Source organism: Lacerta agilis, chromosome 14 (genome assembly GCF_009819535.1).
Source record: "Lacerta agilis isolate rLacAgi1 chromosome 14, rLacAgi1.pri, whole genome shotgun sequence".
In the NCBI taxonomy this organism is placed as follows: Eukaryota; Metazoa; Chordata; class Lepidosauria; order Squamata; family Lacertidae; genus Lacerta; species Lacerta agilis.
The window spans coordinates 5550808-5570733 of NC_046325.1; the positions used below are offsets into that span (position 1 = coordinate 5550808).

The window sequence follows — 19926 nt, forward strand, 5'->3', positions numbered from 1 at the left end:
TCTGGCCAATGGGAGCGCACTCACCAGAGGGCGGCGGCCAATCGGAAGCGTAGAAGTGGACGTAGGCGAAGAGCGCGCCTTGATTGGTCGCGGGCGTGGCCAATGGGGGAGCTTGGAATGGACGGGGTGTTGTAGGAGGGGGTCTTTGAGCAGCAACCGCCTGGGCAGGCATGGAAAGGTGGGTGAAGAGGGACTCGCGTGGCTGGTGGGGGGCGCAGGGGTCCCCCTCCAAGGGGTCGCCTTCCTCCCCACATTTCCTTCCTCCGAGCCTCCTTGCAGCATGAGGGGCAGCCCTGGGGAAGGGGCGCTCAGGGGTCAGGACTGGAGGGAACCTGCGCATGGGTTGAGGGCACTCAGAGAAGCGGGCCTGGGGGTTATGGGGCTGCTGAGGGGAGCAGGGCAGGGTCAGGCCTCGGGGCCCCGGAGACACAGATTTGGAGGCTGGGGCAGAGGGAGCAATGGAGACGGAGGACACAGGCTCAGTTATCATCATTATTCCGATTATTGCATTTATACCCCACTTTTACTCCAAGGGGCTCAAGCTGGCGGATATGATTCTTCTCTTCCCCCCCCCCTCGACATTTAATCCCCACAACAACCCTGCGTGGTAGGCTAGACTGAGAGGCAAGGACCGGCCTCCAGCGAGTTTCATGGCTGAGTTCCTAGGTCAGAGCTTTCCAAACTTCTCATGTTTTTAGATGCGCATCGTTTCGTGAAACAGCGAGTTACCACCAAACCGGAGGTTCAGCTAACCCCTTTCCAGCCCCGGGAGGAGCATGATGCGTAGGCGTGTTGCGTTCGCGCAGCACACCTACACACTGCAGCCGACACGTTGATGTGTCGCAACACGCAGTTTGGAAAGTTCTGCTCTATGTCCCAGTCTGACACTCTCAAGCTTGGGTCCCCAGCTGTTGTTGGACTACAACTCCCATTATCCTTGGCTAGCAGGACCAGTGCTCAGGGACGATGAGAGTTGTAGTGGTACAACAGCAGCTGGGGACCCAAGTTTGAGAAACACTGCTGTAACCCTTACAACACTGGTTCTCATGTGCATCAGGATGCCTTTAAGTCGGGGACGACGACAGGTGGAGAGACTCTGTGGCCCCTGCCAGCATAGCCAATTATCAGGTCTCTCTGCACCAGGTTGACATCATTTTGTGGCAGAGGGAGCTTGCTCTCACTTTCCTCTAGCACCTGTGTGTGACATGTTGCATTTTCCACAACTTCCACTAGGCTTTTCTGAAAGGTACAGTTCCCTGCCCTCTGCATGGAAGAAATATCGGGGTTTGGGAGGGCATTGGGGTGTGTGGATGGGCGATGATTGGGGAGGGGCAGGATCTGGATGTTGTGGGTAGCAGGGAGCTGTTGTGAAGCTGAGGGAAGGGCAGATGAGATCCTCAGATATTGTGGGAGAAGGCAATGAATGGAGAAAAAGATGGGTTTAGCCAATTTCTGGGATAATGGTGTATTAGGGAGCACCTCTGTTTCAGGATGCAGAACTGACTGCTCCTTTGCTTGGCAGGATGGGTGAAGTGGAGATCTCTGCCCGGGCGTACATCAAGATGTGTCTCCATGCTGCCCGCTACCCCCACGCCGCTGTGAACGGGCTGCTTTTGGCTCAGAGACGCCAGGCAACAGCCAGCCAGCCAGAATGCCTGTGCATTACAGACTGCATCCCCCTCTTCCACAGCCACCTGTCGCTCACAGTCATGCTGGAGGTGGCTCTGAACCAGGTATGCCCTTGGAGGGATGCAGGTAGCAGAAGGGGGACCAGTAGGCCACTTTAACCAAGGAATGAACCAACCGGGTAACCCAGGAGTCAAGAACCTTTGTATGTCCAGATTTTCTGGGCTACAACTCCCCTCATCCTGATCAGAAGCCATGCTGGCTGGGACTGGCAGGCGTTGACCCTAGCAACACTAGAAGGACATATGTTCTCTCTCCCCCCCCCCCCAGTGTAACCTCACACTAAATCTCTCCCCCCCCCCCCCAAATCATCAACTGGTGGGTATGATGTAAGGTCATAGAACTGGCTTCTTTTTTCTTTCCATCTTGCCTTTCAGTGTGAAATGCCTTATTGCAATAGAATTCAGATGGCTACAGCTATGTGAAAGCAATATTAAAAGCCTCTTTTAAATAGGGATCTTCTATGGCACGAGTGGATCTTGAGCTGAATTTTTTTTTTAAGCGATTGCATCTCACGTGTGCAATGAGGACTAGTCCTAGCTCAGATGGAAAAAAAGAGAATCAAAGAGGGTTGCAAGAGACAAAAGCAACTGTTTATTCTTAGAAGCAAAAGGTGTCTTGCACTTAATAGGAGAAACGACCCCCTTTTTCCCCAGGTCCCAATTTATACCTTTCTAGAATGGTGCAATATGCACAATGCTTAAATGTGGTGTTAGCTAATTAAAATCAAAGTACCAGAGTGCTACTCGTTCTTGGAACAGATCCGTTGAAATTAAAGGACACAATTACCTTAGGTCCATTAATTGCCATGGCTTTACGCTGAGTAGAGCTCAGTTGCCTACAAGTGACTGGGCACTGCCATAGCTCAGTGGTGGAGCCTCTGCTATGCATGCAAAAGGTTCCAGGTTCAGTCTCCAAAATATCCAGGAAGGGCTGAGAGCATCCCCTGCCTGAAACCCTGGAGAGCTTCTGCCAGCCATTGCAGACAGTATTGTGCTAGGTGGGCCCCAATGGTTTGATTCCGTATAAGGCAGCCTCCCGTGTTCCTATGAATTTATATGTCTTTTGCAGGTTGACATCTGGAGTTCGGAGCTGGATTTGCTCCTTGCTGGCTATTACCAAGCGAACTCTGGGATGGACGACAAGAGGTAAATCTGGGGAGCAGAGTTTGGTTTGTTTGTAAGTTAGTTAGTTAATGAATTAATTATTTATACCCCGCCCATCTGGCCAGGCCTCCCCAGCCACTCTGGGCAGCTTCCAACAGGATATTAAAAACACAATCAAACATCAAACATTAAAAGCTTCCCTAAACAGGGCTGCCTTCAGATGTCTTCTAAAAGTCAGATAGTTGTTTGTTTCCTTGACATCTGATGGGAGGGCGTTCCACAGGGCAGGCGCCACTACCGAGAAGGCCCTCTGCCTGGTTCCCTGTAACCTCACTTCTCGCAGGGAGGGAAGCACCAGAAGGCCCTCGGAGCTGGACCTCAGTGTCCGGGCTAAACAATGCAGGTGGAGACGCTCCTTCAGGAATACTGGGCCAAGGCCCTTTAGGGCTTTCAAGATGAGCACCAACACTTTGAATTGTGCTCGGAAATGTACTGGTTAGAGGCATCTCTCCTCCTTTAACCTGTTCTCTCCCTCCTTTCTCTGTTCCCCTGCAGCGCTTCTTTCCTTGCACAGAAGACTGCCGGACGCATTGCTGAACTATATGAGGGTGCCGTTCTTATCATGGTGAGAGCTGGGATCGGGGTCAACTGGGTCTGGACTATCTAGGGCAGAGGTGGGGAATCTGTGTGTCCCTCCCCTCCCCTCCCTAGACGCCGCTGTGCAAAATTTTCCCATCTGTATCCAGCACTCCCTTCACATTCTGCCTCTTAGCACCTAGCTTGAAAGACAAGGCAGGGATGTCTCTCCCCAGAACTACAGAAACCTGATTGCTTTCTCCATCTGCTTACTTCCCCCAGTTGGATAACCGCAAGTTCACGATAAACCCCCGGGTCCCTCCGGTGTTGGTTCTGGAGCAGAAGGATCGGCAATGGATCCCCAAAGACAAGAACCTGTGAGTTCACCTCTCTCTGTAATTTCTCTTATTTGCAAAAACCTCATCGCCACTTCCGTTTGCATTTGCCCTCCCAAAACAAGCTGGTTTCTATTATTTCCATCTTACGGTTTGGAAATGAGCTTGCTGGGACAGCGACATGCCCGATTCCAGAGGTGGGACAGGATCTCCCCGACTCTTTCTGTGCAAAGACACTGGGCTCTCCTCAGCTCTTTACCCGAAGTGTCAGTGAGAGAGAATTGTCGGTATCGAGCCCCACAGATTTTTAAATGCCCTCCTTCTGCTGGTTTCTAGGGTCATGTGGAGCGACTGGGAATCCTCTCGTCACATCTGCAAGACCCTCCTAGAAGACAAAGCTTACTCCCAGCTGGTGGATTTTGATGCCCACCTGGATGACATCAGAGAGGACTGGACCAACCAGCAACTGAACACAAAAATTGCCCAGTTGGTATCAGTGGCGAATGGCAGTGCGTGAAGGAAACATATAGCTCATCCGCAGCAGTTAAGAGAAGGGCCGTCGGATGATCAGAGGCTAATCTCAGACTGTTTCCGAGATGGCTGTAAAGAAACTGGATTTGCAGCTGGAGGGGATTTTTGAAATTCCTGCAGAAAAGGACCTGGCCAAAACTATTCACGGTTGTGCAAAAAAAAAAGGGGGTGGGGGTTCACACCAAATTTCGGAAATGTTGCTTCTAGATACAGATCTGGATTTATTCTCTCTTCCCCCCCCCCCCCTTTGAGAGATCCTGCACTTGTAGGAGACGAAAAGCCGTTGCTGCATTTATTTAGTTTCATAACATAATAAATTAAAAAAAAACTTGTCAAATTTAAAAACCTCTTTATTTTGAAAGTGGATGAAACTGGTTGGCAGGAAGTTCCAGTTAACTGGATAGCATTTAGAGCATTTAAAAAAACAACAACAAACCCAGAACAGTTTGTGTGAAATCAAGGCTGTTCTTGGTGAAAGGAGTTGTTTTTTTCTTCTTCCAGCCTGAGTGAGTTGGCTTAGTAGATCATTCCTTTGTTGTCATCGCGAGGCTTCTTAATCTTCTCGAAGTTCTTCAGGGTGATGTCGTAGACCACAGCCTAGGAAGGGCGAAGAGAGAGAGATATTTTGAAACCTGGTATTTTTGGGTGGGGGGCAAACAGCCTACTTCAGCCGCCTGAGGTGCATAAAACTAAGGAGCAGGTACATGAAGCTGAGGAGGAGGAGGTAGACATTTGAGCACACCCACCCAAAAACTCCCTCTCCGCTAGCACATTCTCTGGATTCAGGAAAGCAGGTGCAACAGGAATTTGCTATATTGCAGACGGAGCTGAGAAATGCAATTCCGTGTTTGTAAATAAATGGCTAGACTCAAAATACCAGTAACTCAAAAGTTAGCCGCTGCAAAATGCGGGGCAAACAGGTGCACAACTTCACCGGAGGTGCAGTTAACCTCTGGGACTCAGAGTCACTGGATGCGCCTTTCTTTTTAAAGAAACGTCATTTGTGGTAGGGTCCATGGAAGATGAGCACAAGAAAGGGGCTGGAACTATTTGTGCTGAAGCTAAACCACTGGTGGGCTTGCCCAGACTTTCCGATGGAGACAGGTTGCGTGGAGAGCAGGCTAGCTGGTGCCTTACTCACCTATCGTGAATCAGCCTGTACAACACAATGAATCGAGCCTTGCACATTCACGTTCCTTCCTGCGCATCATTGCTCTGCTTATTCCTTGGATAGGGGTAAAGGTAAAGGGACCCCTGACCATTAGGTCCAGTCGTGGACGACTCTGGGGTTGCGGCGCTCATCTCCCTTTATTGGCCGAGGGAGCCGGCGTACAGCTTCCGGGTGATGTGGCCAGCATGACTAAGCCGCTTCTGGCGAACCAGAGCAGCGCACGGAAACGCCGTTTACCTTCCCGCCGGAGTGGTACCTATTTATCTACTTGCACTTTGACATGCTTTCGAACTGCTAGGTTGGCAGGAGCAGGGACCGAGCAATGGGAGCTCACCCCATCGCGGGGATTCAAACTGCCGACCTTCTGATTGGCAAGCCCTAGGCTCTGTGGTTTAACCCACAGCGCAGCAAAAAGCCCAGAAGCAACAGATGCCCCCCTTTGCCCCACGGCGCAATCACTCACGTAGATGTTTCTAAGTTCGTTGATCATGTATCGGATTTCGGCATACTCCGTCTCGTCAATTTCGTGCACGAGCTGGCGGTAGTCGCCCTGCGAGCGACAGAGGAGGGAGGCGGGAAAGTCAATGCGAGAGATTCAAAGAACGTTCCCGAATGCCAGTAGCAAGGGAAGGAGGGTGCGCTCGTGATCAGGTCCTGCCCGAGGGTCTCCCGCAGGCCACTGTGAGGCTGGACTAGATGGGGCATTGGCCGGATCCCAACGGCCTCTTGCTATGTTACATTACCTATGAGCTGTTCCTGCCACATGGCTAAAGCAGGGAGGAACTTACCACGTGTGGACTCTTGGCTGCCTTTGACACTGCGTCGCCCCGTTCAGAGTAATACCTGGGGAACAGGAGGCAGAGCAGGAATGAGCTGATACAGATCATGAAGTTCTCCTCTTTCAAGGCTAGGCCCCAAAACCAATGGCTTCAAGTTACAGTGGTACAAACACATCAGGTTACAAACACTTCGGGTTACAGACTCTGCTAACCCAGAAGTAGCACCTCGGGTTAAGAGCTTTGCCGGATTCTCCTTCCTTGGAGGCTTTTAAGCAGAGTTTGGATGGTCACCTGTCCTGGATGCTTTAGTTGAGATTCCTGCATCGCAGGGGGTTGGACTAGATGACCCCCAGGGTCCCCCTTCCCCCTCTGCGATTCTATGACCTTTAGGTATTCAGCAGGCGGTTGCAAAGGCAGGAAGCAAACGGAGAGGCTCTTACGGTTGAGACTGCGTGTGCGGCCCTGCACTGAGGTCACCTGAACACTCTGGGGAGTTTGGGGGACAGCTATGGGGGGGGGGACGGTCTGCAGCAGGAGAGACCCCAACACACACCCTTGACCTGTGTAATCCTCCACACCTGTTGCTTGCAGTGCTGACCCAGGAGAGAACTGGATCTGGCCAGCGGCCTGAAACCTTATTGCCCCCCCCCCACTTGCTGTGGACTATGGATTCTACAGTTTCCAGCAACTATTCTTCAGAATAGTTTGTATGTTTTTTGGTCCAAAGATGAAGAAAGAGTGACCCCCTTTCGTTCGATCAGCGAGGCTGTTAACGGTGGCTATCGATTCACCGACGGAAGTAAATTTCAATTTACAGCCTTAGGAGTGCTGTAGGAAATCTCCACCCCCACCCTGGAACTGACCAACTGCAAGAGAGGCCAAATTTCACAGGTCACCTTCCCTGCCCTGAAGCCCGGATCACTTTTCAGGTCTCCTTTAAGTCCTCCCTGTCCTGATCTTCGGGCCTTTCTAGGTCATATGGTATCAATCTCCCCAAATCGCAGGCTCGGGGGAACCTCGCACCCGGAAGGCAAAACCACTGCCTTTCAGTTTGCTAAGATAAATTGGCAGACGGAACGAAGAGAATTTGCAGAGAAAGGGTACACAAGGGAAATTCACCATTCCCTTTTTAAAAGTACAGTGGTACCCCGCTAGACGAATGCCTCGCTAGACGAAAAACTCGCTAGACGAAAGGCATTCGCTAGCGGAAGGCTGTCTCGCAAGACGAATTTTTCAATGGGCTTGCCTCGCAAGACGAAAAAAATTCCGATTTTTTTTTTTCTTTTTTTCGTCAAACCGCTATTCTCTCGTTGGTGCTTCGCAAGACGAAAAATTCGCTATACGACAGCACTCGCAGAACGAATTATTTTCGTCTAGCGAGGCACCACTGTAACAAGGAATGGCGGGGCGACAGGAATCAGACACACTTTTTGGGGTGTGTGAAAAAATTATACTCACTCAAAATAACATGCACGTCCCAACCCCCACCCCAAAACAAAATCCACCCCCCAGGACAAGAAACGCAAATGGGCTGACCCAAACCCCCCACAACCAACTTGGTGCAATTTTCCGTCACAGCACCTTTCCCCAAAAACCGATGATCCGATACACCTGTTTATACACCTGTTTCCCTGCGGTGTTGACAGCGCACAGTTCCAGGTGTGTGTGAGGGGGGGGGTGGCACCCGTGAAAAGGCTTGGGGGAAGGAGAGAAAGTTGGCGAGAGTGGTGGAAAGCTAAACAGGTGGAAACTTTCAATTAAACTTTTCAAATCGGCATGCTAGGGAGCACTAAAAGATTTCTGTTGCTTCTCGGGTCTCTCTTAAAAAAACGAAAAACCTCAATTATGCACTGCAAGGATTGTCCTCAGCCCTGTGACCTAGATTTTGAATTAACGAGTTCTGGGTGTGTTTGCATCCACGCTCTCTCTCGTTTGTGCTCGCTCACACCCCTGCTTAACAACCAACCAATTTAGGGCAACCATGCAAAGTCCACAGTGCGAGTTCTCCGCCACTCCCACATTTACAGCTCTCTAGGCTGAGCTCACCTAGCAGTTGGAAAGCACATCAAAGTGCAAGTAGATAAATAGGTACCGCTCTGGCGGGAAGGTAAACGGCATTTCCGTGCGCTGCTCTGGTTCGCCAGAAGCGGCTTTGTCATGCTGGTCACATGACTTGGAAGCTGTACGCTATTTCCCTCAGCCAGTAAAGCGAGATGAGCGCCGCAACGCCTAAACGGTCATGGGTCCCTTCACCTTTACCTAGGCTGAGCTCACCTTTGCATTCTCTGCCAGGAAGCTGCTCAGCTCCACAGCAATTAGCTGCATCCAATACACCCTACATTTAAATCACAATCTCTCTCCACCCCCCCAACCACCAGCACCAAGAATCACTGGGAACTATAGCGTACCCCTCAGAGCACTACAATTCCCAGCAGCCTTAACAAACTGCAAACTAGGAGCCGGGCAGATGGCCCCCAGTTCAGTCCTCGGCATCTCCAGTTGAAAGGAACATCAGGTGAGGGGAAAGGTCTCTGCGTAAGACTCCGGAGATCAGATGAAGGAAGCTTCATCTGAGCATTTCGGACATTTTCTACATTGCAGAACAAGGTCAGCGTTTTACGCCCGGCAAGAGCAGCCAAGGTGCCGCCTCGTTTTCCAGCACGGCTTCCGTGTTTTCCGGGAGGGCAGGCAGAAATCCAACAGGTGGAGCTTTCCCCATTGCACGCCATGCCATAAAATAACTCGCTAAAGGATGAATTTTTGCCCTTTGTGAAGCCCTGTGTGTGAGATGGAAAGAGTTTTCTCCTCTTCTCCTCCCCACAAGCACCTCCTTAAGGACCGGCTGTTTCTCGGAGGACCTGATTAACCTGGGTGGGACCTGTGCAATCTTTGGATCTTGGGTCAGGGAGTTTAAGCCGCGTGGAAGTGGAATTAGTTTCTCCTGAAGCGTCTCTCCATTCATCAGACGGGAGAGGGAAGGAGGAAACCAACTTGCCTCAACTCAGCAGTAAAATGAGTTCCTTCAGCGAACCTCTTTAGCTGGCCCAGGCAGCTGACCTGCGTGGCCTGTTTTCAGTCGATGACCTTATTATTTATTACAACACGCTCAGAGGTTTTACTACAATCGAGCGCTTCAATAAATGCTGTTCAATAAGCACCTAATGAGAACCTGGTGGATCCATGAATTTGTCCAATCCATTTTGGCGGCCATCTTTGCCTCTTGTGGGAGGGACTTCTGCAGATTCACTACATCCTGTGTGAATAAGTCCTTTCTTTAATCTGCCCCAAAACTTCCAACACTCGGCTTGATTGGCTGTCCGAGATTTCTAGCCATATTGGGGGAGGGGGGACTTTCCCCCCCTATCTACTGTTTGTATCCCATGCATAATTTTGCAAGTCATCTCTTACTTGCATTTGCCCTAAACTTAAAAAAAGAGACCCAAAATGCTGCAACCTTTCCTCCTAGGGCAGTGGTTCTCAACCTTGGGTCCCCAGCTGTTTTCGGCCTACAACTCCCATCAACCCTAGCTAGCAAGACCATTGGTCAGGGATTATGGGAGTTGTAGTCCAACAACATCTGGGGACCCAAGGTTGAGAAAGGCTGTCCCAGGGGAATCAATCTGTCCCCTTGCTGATAATAAAGAAATAAATCAGTCCCTCTCAGGTCTAGGATGCGAGGGGTGGTTGTAGCCCGAAACATATAGGAAGTACAACACTGGCGACCCTTGTTTTAAAAGCATTTTTAAAAAAGCGTTAAGAATGTTCTGCAGCTGTGAATTTTGCGACCGTGTGTCGTATTCTTGCCTTCCTTGTCCTAGGCTCCTGGCCGAGGCTGATGGAACTTGTAGTCCAAAACTTCAGACAAGCACCAGCAGCCCGTGTGGTGTAGTGGTTAGAGCAGGCTTCCTCAACCCCGGCCCTCCAGATGTTTTGAGACTACAATTCCCATCATGCCTGACCACTGGTCCTGCTAGCTAGGGATCATGGGAGTTGTAGGCCAAAAAACATCTGGAGGGCCAAGGTTGAGGAAGCCTGGGTTAGAGTGCCTGACCAGGACCTGGGAGATCAGGGTTCAAATCCCCACTCAGCCATGAAGCTCACGGGGTGAACTTGGGCCAGTCACAGCCTCTCAACCTAACCTACCTCGCAGGGTTGTTGTGGGGGATTTGGAGAAAATTCACTGAATTTTCCTGTTCCTCAATATTTTTTTCCCTTTTAAACCAAATATAGGGAAAAGGGAAAGTTGGAAGTGCTCCGATTTCAGACTCACTTGGCAATCTGGGTCTGGAAAGTTTCCAGCTTCGTCCGAGCAGAGGTCAGCAGTTCATACACTTTTTCCTGGAAGAGGAGAGAAAGAGACAAGGGTTGTAATGCAGGAAGTTTCCAATGCGATGACAGGGTCCAAGGAGAACAGAACAGAAAGCGTGGCGAGGAAGTCTTGGCTGAACAATAATAATTTCTGGGCCCAAAACAGATTTAACATCTACGCGACATCTCTGCTAGCAAAGCGGCTCTTCTTAATCCCGGGTGTAGCTGCAGTTAACTGAGGAGGAGGGCAATGCACTCTGCACATGCTCAGCGGCACACACCACCGCTTTCAGATTCTCCCGCTGATCTCTTGGGGTACGTGGTGCACCAAATGCCAGCTCTCTTGATTGTGCAGAAAATGAGTTGGGAACATTTCCCCCCCCCCCTACGGAGGAAAGTCATTTGGGGGCTGTACCCCCTAGCAGGTAGAGTCAGAGCCGGTGGTGGGTGGAAGCAGAGCCGAAGGACGGCAGGGTCTCTCTCGCTCTCTTTTTTTCTGGACTTACTCAAGCAACGAAGTAGGTGCGAAGAGTCCCATGGCTCAATCCAGTGCAGGGCCCCAAATCCCTCCACTCCTCTGGTTTAGAGGGAAATTAAATCATTTGGGGCGGCACTGCTGAGGTCTGTCACCAAAAACCCCATTCTATAGCTATACACCTGTGTGCCTGTACTAAAACTAAGACCTGGTCGTATAATACTGAGGAGTTGTGAGATGTGCTGTGGAGGTAACATCCCATTTGGTCTGAGAAAAGTCTGCTACGCCACACAAACATAACAACATCCTGTTCTCACAGCGGCCAAACGGATTCACGTTCTGTGAGACCCATAAGTGGGACCCAAATACAAGAGCGCTCTCCTCTCCTGCAGTTTGCAGAAACTGGTCTTCAGAAGCATCATCATAATTGTATTATTGAGGATCCTGGCCATCTCCTCCTCCATGGATCTGTCGATTCCTGTTTCAACACTGTCAACACACACACACACACACACAGAGAGAGAGAGAGAGAGAGAGAGAGAGAGAGAGAGAGAGAGAGAGAGAAGGAAGGTGTTTGGGGAGAGTTGGGAGACCTGTGGGCCAAAACTCACCTGGACCGCAACCCCAAAATTATTGCCGTCCTCAATGCGCGGCACCAGGAGTTGTAGCCACAGCGAGATCTGGGGAGAGAGGGGGGGAAGAGGGCAGGAGACTCTTAATCTCAGGTTCGTGGGTTCGAGCCCCACGTTGGGCAAAAGATTCCTGCGGGCATAACCCGTTTACTCCGGACTCACCACGTTCAGCTTCTCCTTTGTGCCCTGGATTTCAGGCTTCACGCGGTTCAGCAGGGCGGTGATCTTCTCGTTGTGGCAAACCGGACCGCAGGGGGGCGCTGGGGGGGGGGATGAGGAAGAGGAAGAGGAGGAGAACGTCAGAGGCATCACACAAAGGGCCACTCTCAAGGTGGCGCTTGGCACATATGCCAACAGACGCCATCTTAGAAGAGAGAGAAGCATGGAAATAGGGTTGCCAGGTGTCCACTATTTGAGTGGACAGTCCACTTTTTCACATTATGTTCATTATTTTTTTTCCACAAAATAGTGGACATTTTTTTATTGAAAAGCTTTATGATGAAATGGTAATTTAATACGTGTTAAAATGTTTGTAATAAAATATATAATTTAATCCCCCTCCCCCCCGCTTGTCCACTATATTTTGGAAGCAGACCTGGCAACCCTACATGGAAATAAGGCCTCCTCTCTCAAGCAGTAGAAGAAGAGGCATTTCCCCTTGTGTAAAAAAGAAATGGAGGGGACGGGGGGGGGGGGTGGCGGAGCTCTTCTAAGATGGCTGCCTGCCATGAGTAATTGCGTTTTATTTATTTTTTAATAACCTTAAATGGGACTGGGGGGCCAGGCCTACTCAACTGGTCTCTGTGGCTTATGGCCAACCAAGTTCCCCACTGAAGTGAATGAACCTATTGTCAGCCATGCCCATTCATTTCAATGGGTCTACTTGGACACAATCCAGTTATCTCTCCTTAGGCTCATCTTTCAACGGAGGCCTATCATCCAAGGCCACCCCCTCCATTTGATACAATAACAAATTTAATGGATAAAATAAATTTAAAAGCATTTCCCTCAGAGGGCTGCTATTTCCCAGAGTTCCCTGGGAAGGTGGGTTGACCGTTAAACCCCTCTGTGAAGGGGACTCCTAAGGGGCCTCCTAAGCGCCCTGAACAAAAATACAGTTCCCAGAGTCCTTTGCGGCTGTTCAAAGTGGGGTGATACTGCTTTAAACCCACAGTGCGGACGGGGCCTGGCTAGTAAAACATCGCAGAATGCGGCCCACCGGGACAATTCAGGGCGGGACACCTCTCGCTCCCCATTTCCACGGGAAGGCTTCAAAATGTCTCCCTGCCAGACGTCACAGGGAATCCTGCGTACCTTTATCCTCGTCCTCCGATTTTTTTGAGTCCTTTTCTTCCTTTTTGGAATCCTTCTCTTCTTTCTGCGCCAGGAGAGAGCGGGAGTAAAGATCACAAAATGCACAAGGGGAAGGCAAAAAGAGAGTCACCCACCAGTACGCACAGCGTTGGAAGGGATCCCGAGGGTCATCTAGTCCAACCCCCTGCGACGCAGGAATCATCTGTCCAACGTGGGTTTCGAACCCATGACCCTGAAGTTAAGAGTCTCGCGCTGCACCGACTGAGCTATCCCAGCATAGAGGGGTGACTTTTTACAGCCTGAAGGCCACATTCCCTTGCAGAAAACGTCAGAGGATTCTGGTTGACACGTTAAGAGCTGTACCAAACTGTCATGGCTTCCCCCCAAATAATTCTGGGAACTGTAGTTTGTTAAGGGCGCTGAGAGCTGTTAGAAGACACGCACCCCATTCCCCTCACAGAGCTACAATTCCCAGACTTTCTTGTGAAGAGCGACTGACTGGGAATTGCAGCTCTGTGTGGGAAACAGGGGTCTCCTGACAACTCTCAGCACCCTAAACAAACCCTAAACAAACTACAGCTCCCAGAATTCTTCGGGGGAAGCCATGACTGTGATACCCCAGTGCTTTAAAAGCATGGTGAAAATGTGGCCACAAAAACTGAGCTTCCTCCTCCTTTTTAGCAACAGATCGGAGAGAAAATGCCCTTCTCCACAGGTAGCGGAATCTGAACCCGTCACCCGCCAGTCCACAACTGTTTCCCCGCCGCCTGGGAGTTTACTGATTTCCTTGGGCGGAAGAAGGAAACGGGGAAAGCGGCCTGTAAAGGAAATATACAGTGAGGGGGGGAGAAGTATTTGATCCCCTGCTAAATTAAACAACAGGTTTTCCTCTGCCTCTCACAGCTACAATAAACCTGCCATTTAAATTACGGACTGGTCATTTCTTTGCCAGAGGGCAAATTTTGCAGGGGATCAAATACTCCCCCCCCCCTCACGTGCTCCCAATAACACGTCCCAGCTTCCTTTCGGAGCGTCTGAACAGAGAACGACAGGGCTGGAGGAAGCAAAAAATCTTACTGTATTTTTCGCTCCATAGGACGCACCTCGTTTTTAGAGGAGGAAACAAGGGGGAAAAAATATTTTTCTGGTTTTCCTCCTCTAAAAGCCCTGGGGTTTTTTTTTTTTGTTTTTTTTTGAGGATCAGCTAAAAGTGGTGCAGCTTTTTTTGCAAAGGGGGAAAAGCAAAGAGGAAAAGCCCCATTTTTATGGGGTTCAACTCACATTTCTGCAGCTTCTAAAGGAAAGGGAGCCATTTCTACAGTTCCCAGACAGATAATCTAATCAGCCAGTCACACGTCGCTGGGGAAACAAACAACCTCCCTCTACAGCACATTCAACAATGGAGGCCTGGGCAAGGAGATAGGGCTGAAAGGGAGCCGGGACTCTTATCTCTCTCCCGATCTCTTGCTGATCAGCTGCTGAGTGGGGTCCTTTCAACACCCCCTTTTCTCTTTGTAAAAAATAAAATGCACAATCTGCTTTTGGCCCCTGGGCAATTCGGCTCCAGGGACCACCATTGGCTCCATAAGATGCACAGATATTTCCCCTTTTTAGGAAGAAAAAAGTGTGTCTTATGGAGTGAAAAATGTGGTAATTTAAGCCCACCAACAAAGGGCACCTCACTAACACACTCTACTAGAAGACACCCAATGGAACATAATTACAGGGATGGTTGATCTACCTAGAGATTATGCTCTTTGTGACAAAAGGAATGGGGATGGGAGAGATATAAATGCCCCCACAGCCCCTGGTAATCTCCCCGTGGGGCAGGGAGGACTAAATGCAAAGCACTGCTTAGCAAGGAAGGAAGGAAGCGCAGCTGTTAAGATCGGCTCCTTCCAGTCCTCCGGGCAAGAGACGAAGGTATGAATTAAATGAGAGGCGTAATATTGAGGTCACCCGCCCACAACCGTCCTCTCAACTAGGATAGTCCAGTTGCGCAAAAAAAAAAAAAAAAAAAAAAGCTGGATGTGGGAAACTTAAGGCGAAAAGTGGAGCCACCTCTGCTTTGGAGATGAAGGAACGAGGTTTGATCCGCCTCGCAGGGTCGTTGCGAGAGCAGCCTCAACGGGGAGGTTTGGAAAAACACAAAGGCGGGGAGGCAAAGCTTTGGGGCGCGTAGGTTTCGAACGCAGCACATAAATAAAGAGCTTCCGTGTAGGACCAGAAACCGGGGGGGGGGGGAATCTGTGGTTTGCCGGGATTTGATCTGTCGCTGCCCCACAATCTCGAAGGTCCTAGACCCCCAGCCCCAACCCAAATCCCCTGCCCCACTCGCCTCCCGCTGCTTGCGGCGCTCCTCGTCCTTCTTGGGGTCAGGGATGGGGATGTCTAACTCGACGCGGAGCAAAAGCAGGTCCGAGACATTCAGTTCGGGAGACTGGAGGGGGGGGGGAAGAGAGAGAGAGATGAAGGAACAGGCTTTGCAATTCCCCACTTCTCGTTGCTGCCCCCAACACCCGAGTCTTGGAGCTGGGGGTGTTCCTTAGATAATAATAATAATAATAATAATAATAATAATAATAATAATAATAATTATTATTATTATTATTATTATTATTATTATTATTTCAGTTGATTGATTTAAAAAAACCCTTGTTTTTATATTTTGCATTTTATCTCGTCTGGCCGGTTTGAGACTTTTTTCCCCTTCTGACCGATAAGTGCAAATAATTAACAACAACAACAACAACAATAATAATAATTCAATTTGTTAGTCACTTGGCATTATATGACCATTAGAAGAGCCTGCAGGATCAGGCCGATGGCTCAGCTAAGTCCAGCATCCTGTTCTCACAGTGGGCAACCAGAGGCCTGTGGGAAACGTGCAAGCAGGATTCGAACACAAGAGCCCCCTCTCCTCCTTTGGTTTCCAGCAGCTGGTATTCGGAAGCACTGCTGCCTCTGTCGGTGGAGAAGAGCCATCCTAGCTAGAAGCCGCTGACAGCCTTCTCCTCCTCCATGAATTTCCCCAATCCAAGTTGGTGGCCAACTCTGCCTCCTGTGGCAGGGAGTTCCATAGATTATGATCTGCATGAATAAGGGCTTTCTTTGATCTGACCTAAATCTCCCAACGTTCAGCTTCACTGGATGTCCGTGAGTTCTGGTGTTCCGAGAGAAGGGGAGCCGGGAATCTCTTCTCCACCCACTTTCTTAATTCCATGCATGATTTTAAAATTTTCTAGCATGTCGCCTTTTGCTTGATTTCCTTTAACCTAAAAAGTCCCAAAATACTGCGACCTTTCCTCACAGGGAAGTCTCTTTCTGAACCTTGCTACACAGAGAGGTCTCCAAGCGACTTTGTAAGAAAACAAAGCCTAACAAATATATACCTTATTTTTCCATGTATAAGACTATTTTCCCTCTACAAAATAATGTCCAAAATTTGGGGGCGTCTTATACAAGGATAGATCTCCCCCCGTTTTCTTAAATTGGAGTCGTCGTCCCCCAAAATAGGAGGAGTCTTATAAATGGGGGCGTCTTATAGACAGAAAAATACGGTGATTTAATCGAATTCATAAGGAATCCTCAGACAGAACCCCAATGGAAAAACAGCCGTGACATCAACCAAATACCTGGAAAAACGGGCCAATTTTTAATCTGGCGTCAGAAACATGATAAGGAAAGCGCAAGGGCAACATTCTACATATTATTATTATTATTTAATATTATTTATTTGATTTCCACGCCACTTTTCCTCCCAAACAGAAGGCAACTAGGAAGTTCTGTTGTTTGGGATTTGGTTTAACCTGCTACCATTTCTGATGGACCCCTAAGAATTTAACCCAAAATCATCCGAGTTACGCAGCTTGAAACTGCAGTTCAAACGGGGAGGTCTTCTCTCCAACGCACCTTCCTCCATGAGGACTAGTAGCCCAATCCTATTTGGGTCAACCAAGAAGTCAAGTCCCAATGAGTTCCTCAGGACCTCCTCCCAGGAAAAGCATGTCTAGAATTGCAAATTGGAGTCAATTTAAGCCCAGCCTTTCAGTAGCAAGCATTCCTCCGTTCCAAATATATTAGTTTTGATCCTTTCATAAAATTGTAGATTATTCTGATTTTTTTCTTGTCTTCCCCCACATTGTCCCAATCCAAGCCCTTTAGATTTCAGAACTGTTAACTCTGTAGTGTCCAAAATCCCATTTGGTTCTCCCAAACCTTGGGGGAAATCTCAGCTGATCATTTGCGACAATGCCCTTAGCCTCCAGTAATTTCCTATTTATTTTTTGTTTCAAATGCTGGCTGCAGAAAACCATTTGCAACCCCCCACGCTGCCTGCACTCCAAAACCCACAAGGAAGTTTTACCTTGAGAAAATTACTGAGCTCCACTATCTTTTCTGGGAAACGTCTGGCAACAAGTTCTTCAGCCTTGGGGAAGATAGAGGGTTGTGGGGGGGGGGAGAGAAAAGGGAGAGACAAGATAAATATCGGAGGACAAGTGAAACGAAAACTCTGGCAGATTAAAAGAAAAGGGGGGAGGGAAACAGATGCACATTCGCACAACCTTCAAAAATGAAAAATGCAAAGTCACAGAAAGTAGCTCCACTCTGTGGAGGCCTAAAATCTTAGCAGCAAAGCTTATATTTGGTACTATGGTGGCGGATCTCTGCTTACTCGAAAGGAACTAGAATCTTGTGCAGTTTTGTGGCAAAATCCAAAACAGAACCATTCGGAAATTGAAACGTGCCAGAGATGGTTTTAGCCCCTTCTTCTGCTTTAATTCTATGTTAAACCACTGAAAATCAATTTAAAATATTTTTTAAAAAAATGAAATGTAAAATGAAAGGTATGGCAGTGGGGCTGAGAACTTGCCTAGAGGTTACACACCTTGAAACGGGAATGTGGCCCCTATATCCCAAGCGTGTGGGAACTGCACTCTGCACATGCTCAGTGGCTAACTTTAGCCCCCTGTTGCTCTGGGGGGTTCAACCGTGTCAGCAGAGAGGTAGGCTCTGGGGCAGAGATCCAGCTTGGTTTAGCCTTGCCTATTCCCCTTCCTGAAGCAAGAAACTTTGGGGGGTGTCTCTGTAGTAAAAGCCACAGGGTTTTTGGGGTGCTGGGTGGGGGAAACAGTAAAGGAAAAAAAAGACCCTGTTGCAAGGTGTTTTCGAGCCTCTCACCTGGGCACACAGCTCCTTCTTGAAGGAGTTCACCTGCACAGCGGAAAGAGAGAGAAAAAATGAAACTATGGATCGAAAAAAATGTACAGAGTCAGGACAATAGCCAGACGCGTCTGGGCCCCACGCCAGGACCTCTGGGGCAGTGTCACCTGATCCCGCCGCGCACCTGTCGGCCTCACCGCTTGGTCTGCCGCCTGACGAGGCAGAAAACAGGGTGCCGGCACAGGTGCAAAGTACCCCCACCCAGACCAAGCCACCTTTTCCCCTTCCTCCAAAGCTGCATGTTTGGGGACAGGACTAAAACTGTCGGATTTTAAGTAGTACCCCCAAATTGCTCCCCGTTCCGAGCAACCCCCCTCGAGCCCCCCCTCCCCTCTCCAAACCCTCCATTAGACAGGGCAAAGGTGCCTTTGTCTAGAAGGGCGGGTTAGAAACTCCAACAGACAGGTTCTTTCTTCCTTTCCCAGGCCTCCCCCGCAAAAAAAGCGAAAGTGAGGGGGGAAACCTGTTGGATTTCCGCCTGCCGCGTTTGGAAAAGGGAAAGGAGACTTCCTCCTGGCACATTCTGCCTCTGCTCTTGTGGTCTCCCCTAAAAACAACACCCCCCTCTCTAAAATTGAGACCCCACAAACACACCAGCCTCTCCAAGACCCCACCCCCAACCCTCTCTCACCCCCCACCCCACCCCAATTATTCAACTTTACCTTTGCCTCGCACTCCGGGGAAACCTCCAAAGCAGCCATGGCGTCGGGCTCAGTCTGCGCAAAACTGGAGTGGCGAGTGGCGGGTTTTGGGGTTGTGCAACAGCGCTCGGCCGAACCCCCAAAAAAACCCCGGGAGGCGAAGTTGCAAAGTGGCGCAGGAGGCTGGGAGCGGCGGTGGCAAGTCATGCATCAAAGCGAAAATGAAAGGGAAGGGGAGGAGAGAAAAGGGCAGATCATGAAACACGCGCGGAGGCGGCGGCAGGGACTTCCCACTGCTGGAAGGGGAGCCGGAGAGCCCGCCAGGCAGCCATTCAACAGGGGCAGCTTCTCCTCCTTCTCACGATGGGCGGGGTATAAATAGTAAAATTATAATAATATTATTGTTGCAGGGGGAGAGCATCTGCTGGGCATGCAGAAGGACTCCTGAAGTTGAGACGTCAACTGAAACCCTGAGATGCTACTAGCCAGTGCAGGCAATGCTTGCTGAGCTAAAATATGTATTTTGATCCAACGTACTAAAAAGAAAGGGGTGAGGGTGTGGGGCGCATAACTTGCCTAGAGGTTGCACTGTGAAACGGGAAGGTGCCCCCCCCCCAATGCTGTGTAAGGCAGCTTTTTACACCCTCCCCATCTTGGAAGGAATGCCAGGAGGGAATATATTTTACTCTTTTAAAAAAATGACTTTTTAATATACTGTTACGGAAAAAATCCCAGGTGTGGAACTGCCCAGCCACCTGGCCCTTAGGGATAGGCCCACTGGTTTCTGCGGAGTTAAATAAAGGAAGTCCAGCCACTGGAGCAAGGACAAGACAGGGTTTATTGCGCAATAGGTTACAGTCAAACTGCACACCCAGAGCAGTGTTACAAGAACTTTTAAAAACCCCTATCATATCCCAGAATACAGTTTGGAAACATCATTACTACGTCATCACTACATCACTAAAGGGAAGGGTTATACATGATTGACATATAGGAAAGACAAGATTAGCATATGGGGGAAACAGAGCAATATCAGGGAGATAGCCCTGAGCCAATGTGAATGGGTGTTAAGTATTGGCAAGGATACCTTGAGCACTTATCTGGGAGAGAACAATGGGATTCCAGTTGAGGGATATTAGCCCAGTGGCT

At 49.5% G+C, this 19926-nt stretch overlaps 2 protein-coding genes across 4 annotated transcripts; one reads left to right on the top strand and one right to left on the bottom strand.

Annotated features, from left to right (window-relative positions):
- The first annotated feature begins 35 nt into the window (after positions 1-35).
- On the top strand, positions 36-4398 carry EMC9 (ER membrane protein complex subunit 9). 3 transcript variants are annotated; one of them, XM_033170044.1, is made up of 6 exons: positions 36-178; positions 1523-1733; positions 2758-2834; positions 3348-3417; positions 3651-3745; positions 4040-4398. In XM_033170044.1, exons 1-6 carry the CDS (start codon positions 171-173, stop codon positions 4218-4220), a joined length of 642 nt encoding a protein of 213 aa, XP_033025935.1. In that variant the 5' UTR covers positions 36-170; the 3' UTR covers positions 4221-4398. The 3 variants fall into 3 exon arrangements, with proteins under 3 accessions (XP_033025935.1, XP_033025936.1, XP_033025934.1); XM_033170045.1 differs by having other exon boundaries at positions 83-178; positions 1491-1733; XM_033170043.1 differs by lacking the exon at positions 36-178 and adding an exon at positions 1223-1246.
- A 168-nt stretch (positions 4399-4566) lies between these two features.
- PSME1 (proteasome activator subunit 1) lies at positions 4567-18986 on the bottom strand. The gene is made up of 11 exons (XM_033170042.1): positions 18799-18986; positions 18095-18127; positions 17280-17342; positions 15252-15353; positions 12914-12977; positions 11762-11859; positions 11579-11647; positions 10455-10522; positions 6194-6248; positions 5869-5955; positions 4567-4831 (listed from the first exon to the last, which is right to left on the bottom strand). Exons 1-11 carry the CDS (start codon positions 18982-18984, stop codon positions 4751-4753), a joined length of 906 nt encoding a protein of 301 aa, XP_033025933.1. The 5' UTR covers positions 18985-18986; the 3' UTR covers positions 4567-4750.
- Positions 18987-19926: the final 940 nt, after the last annotated feature.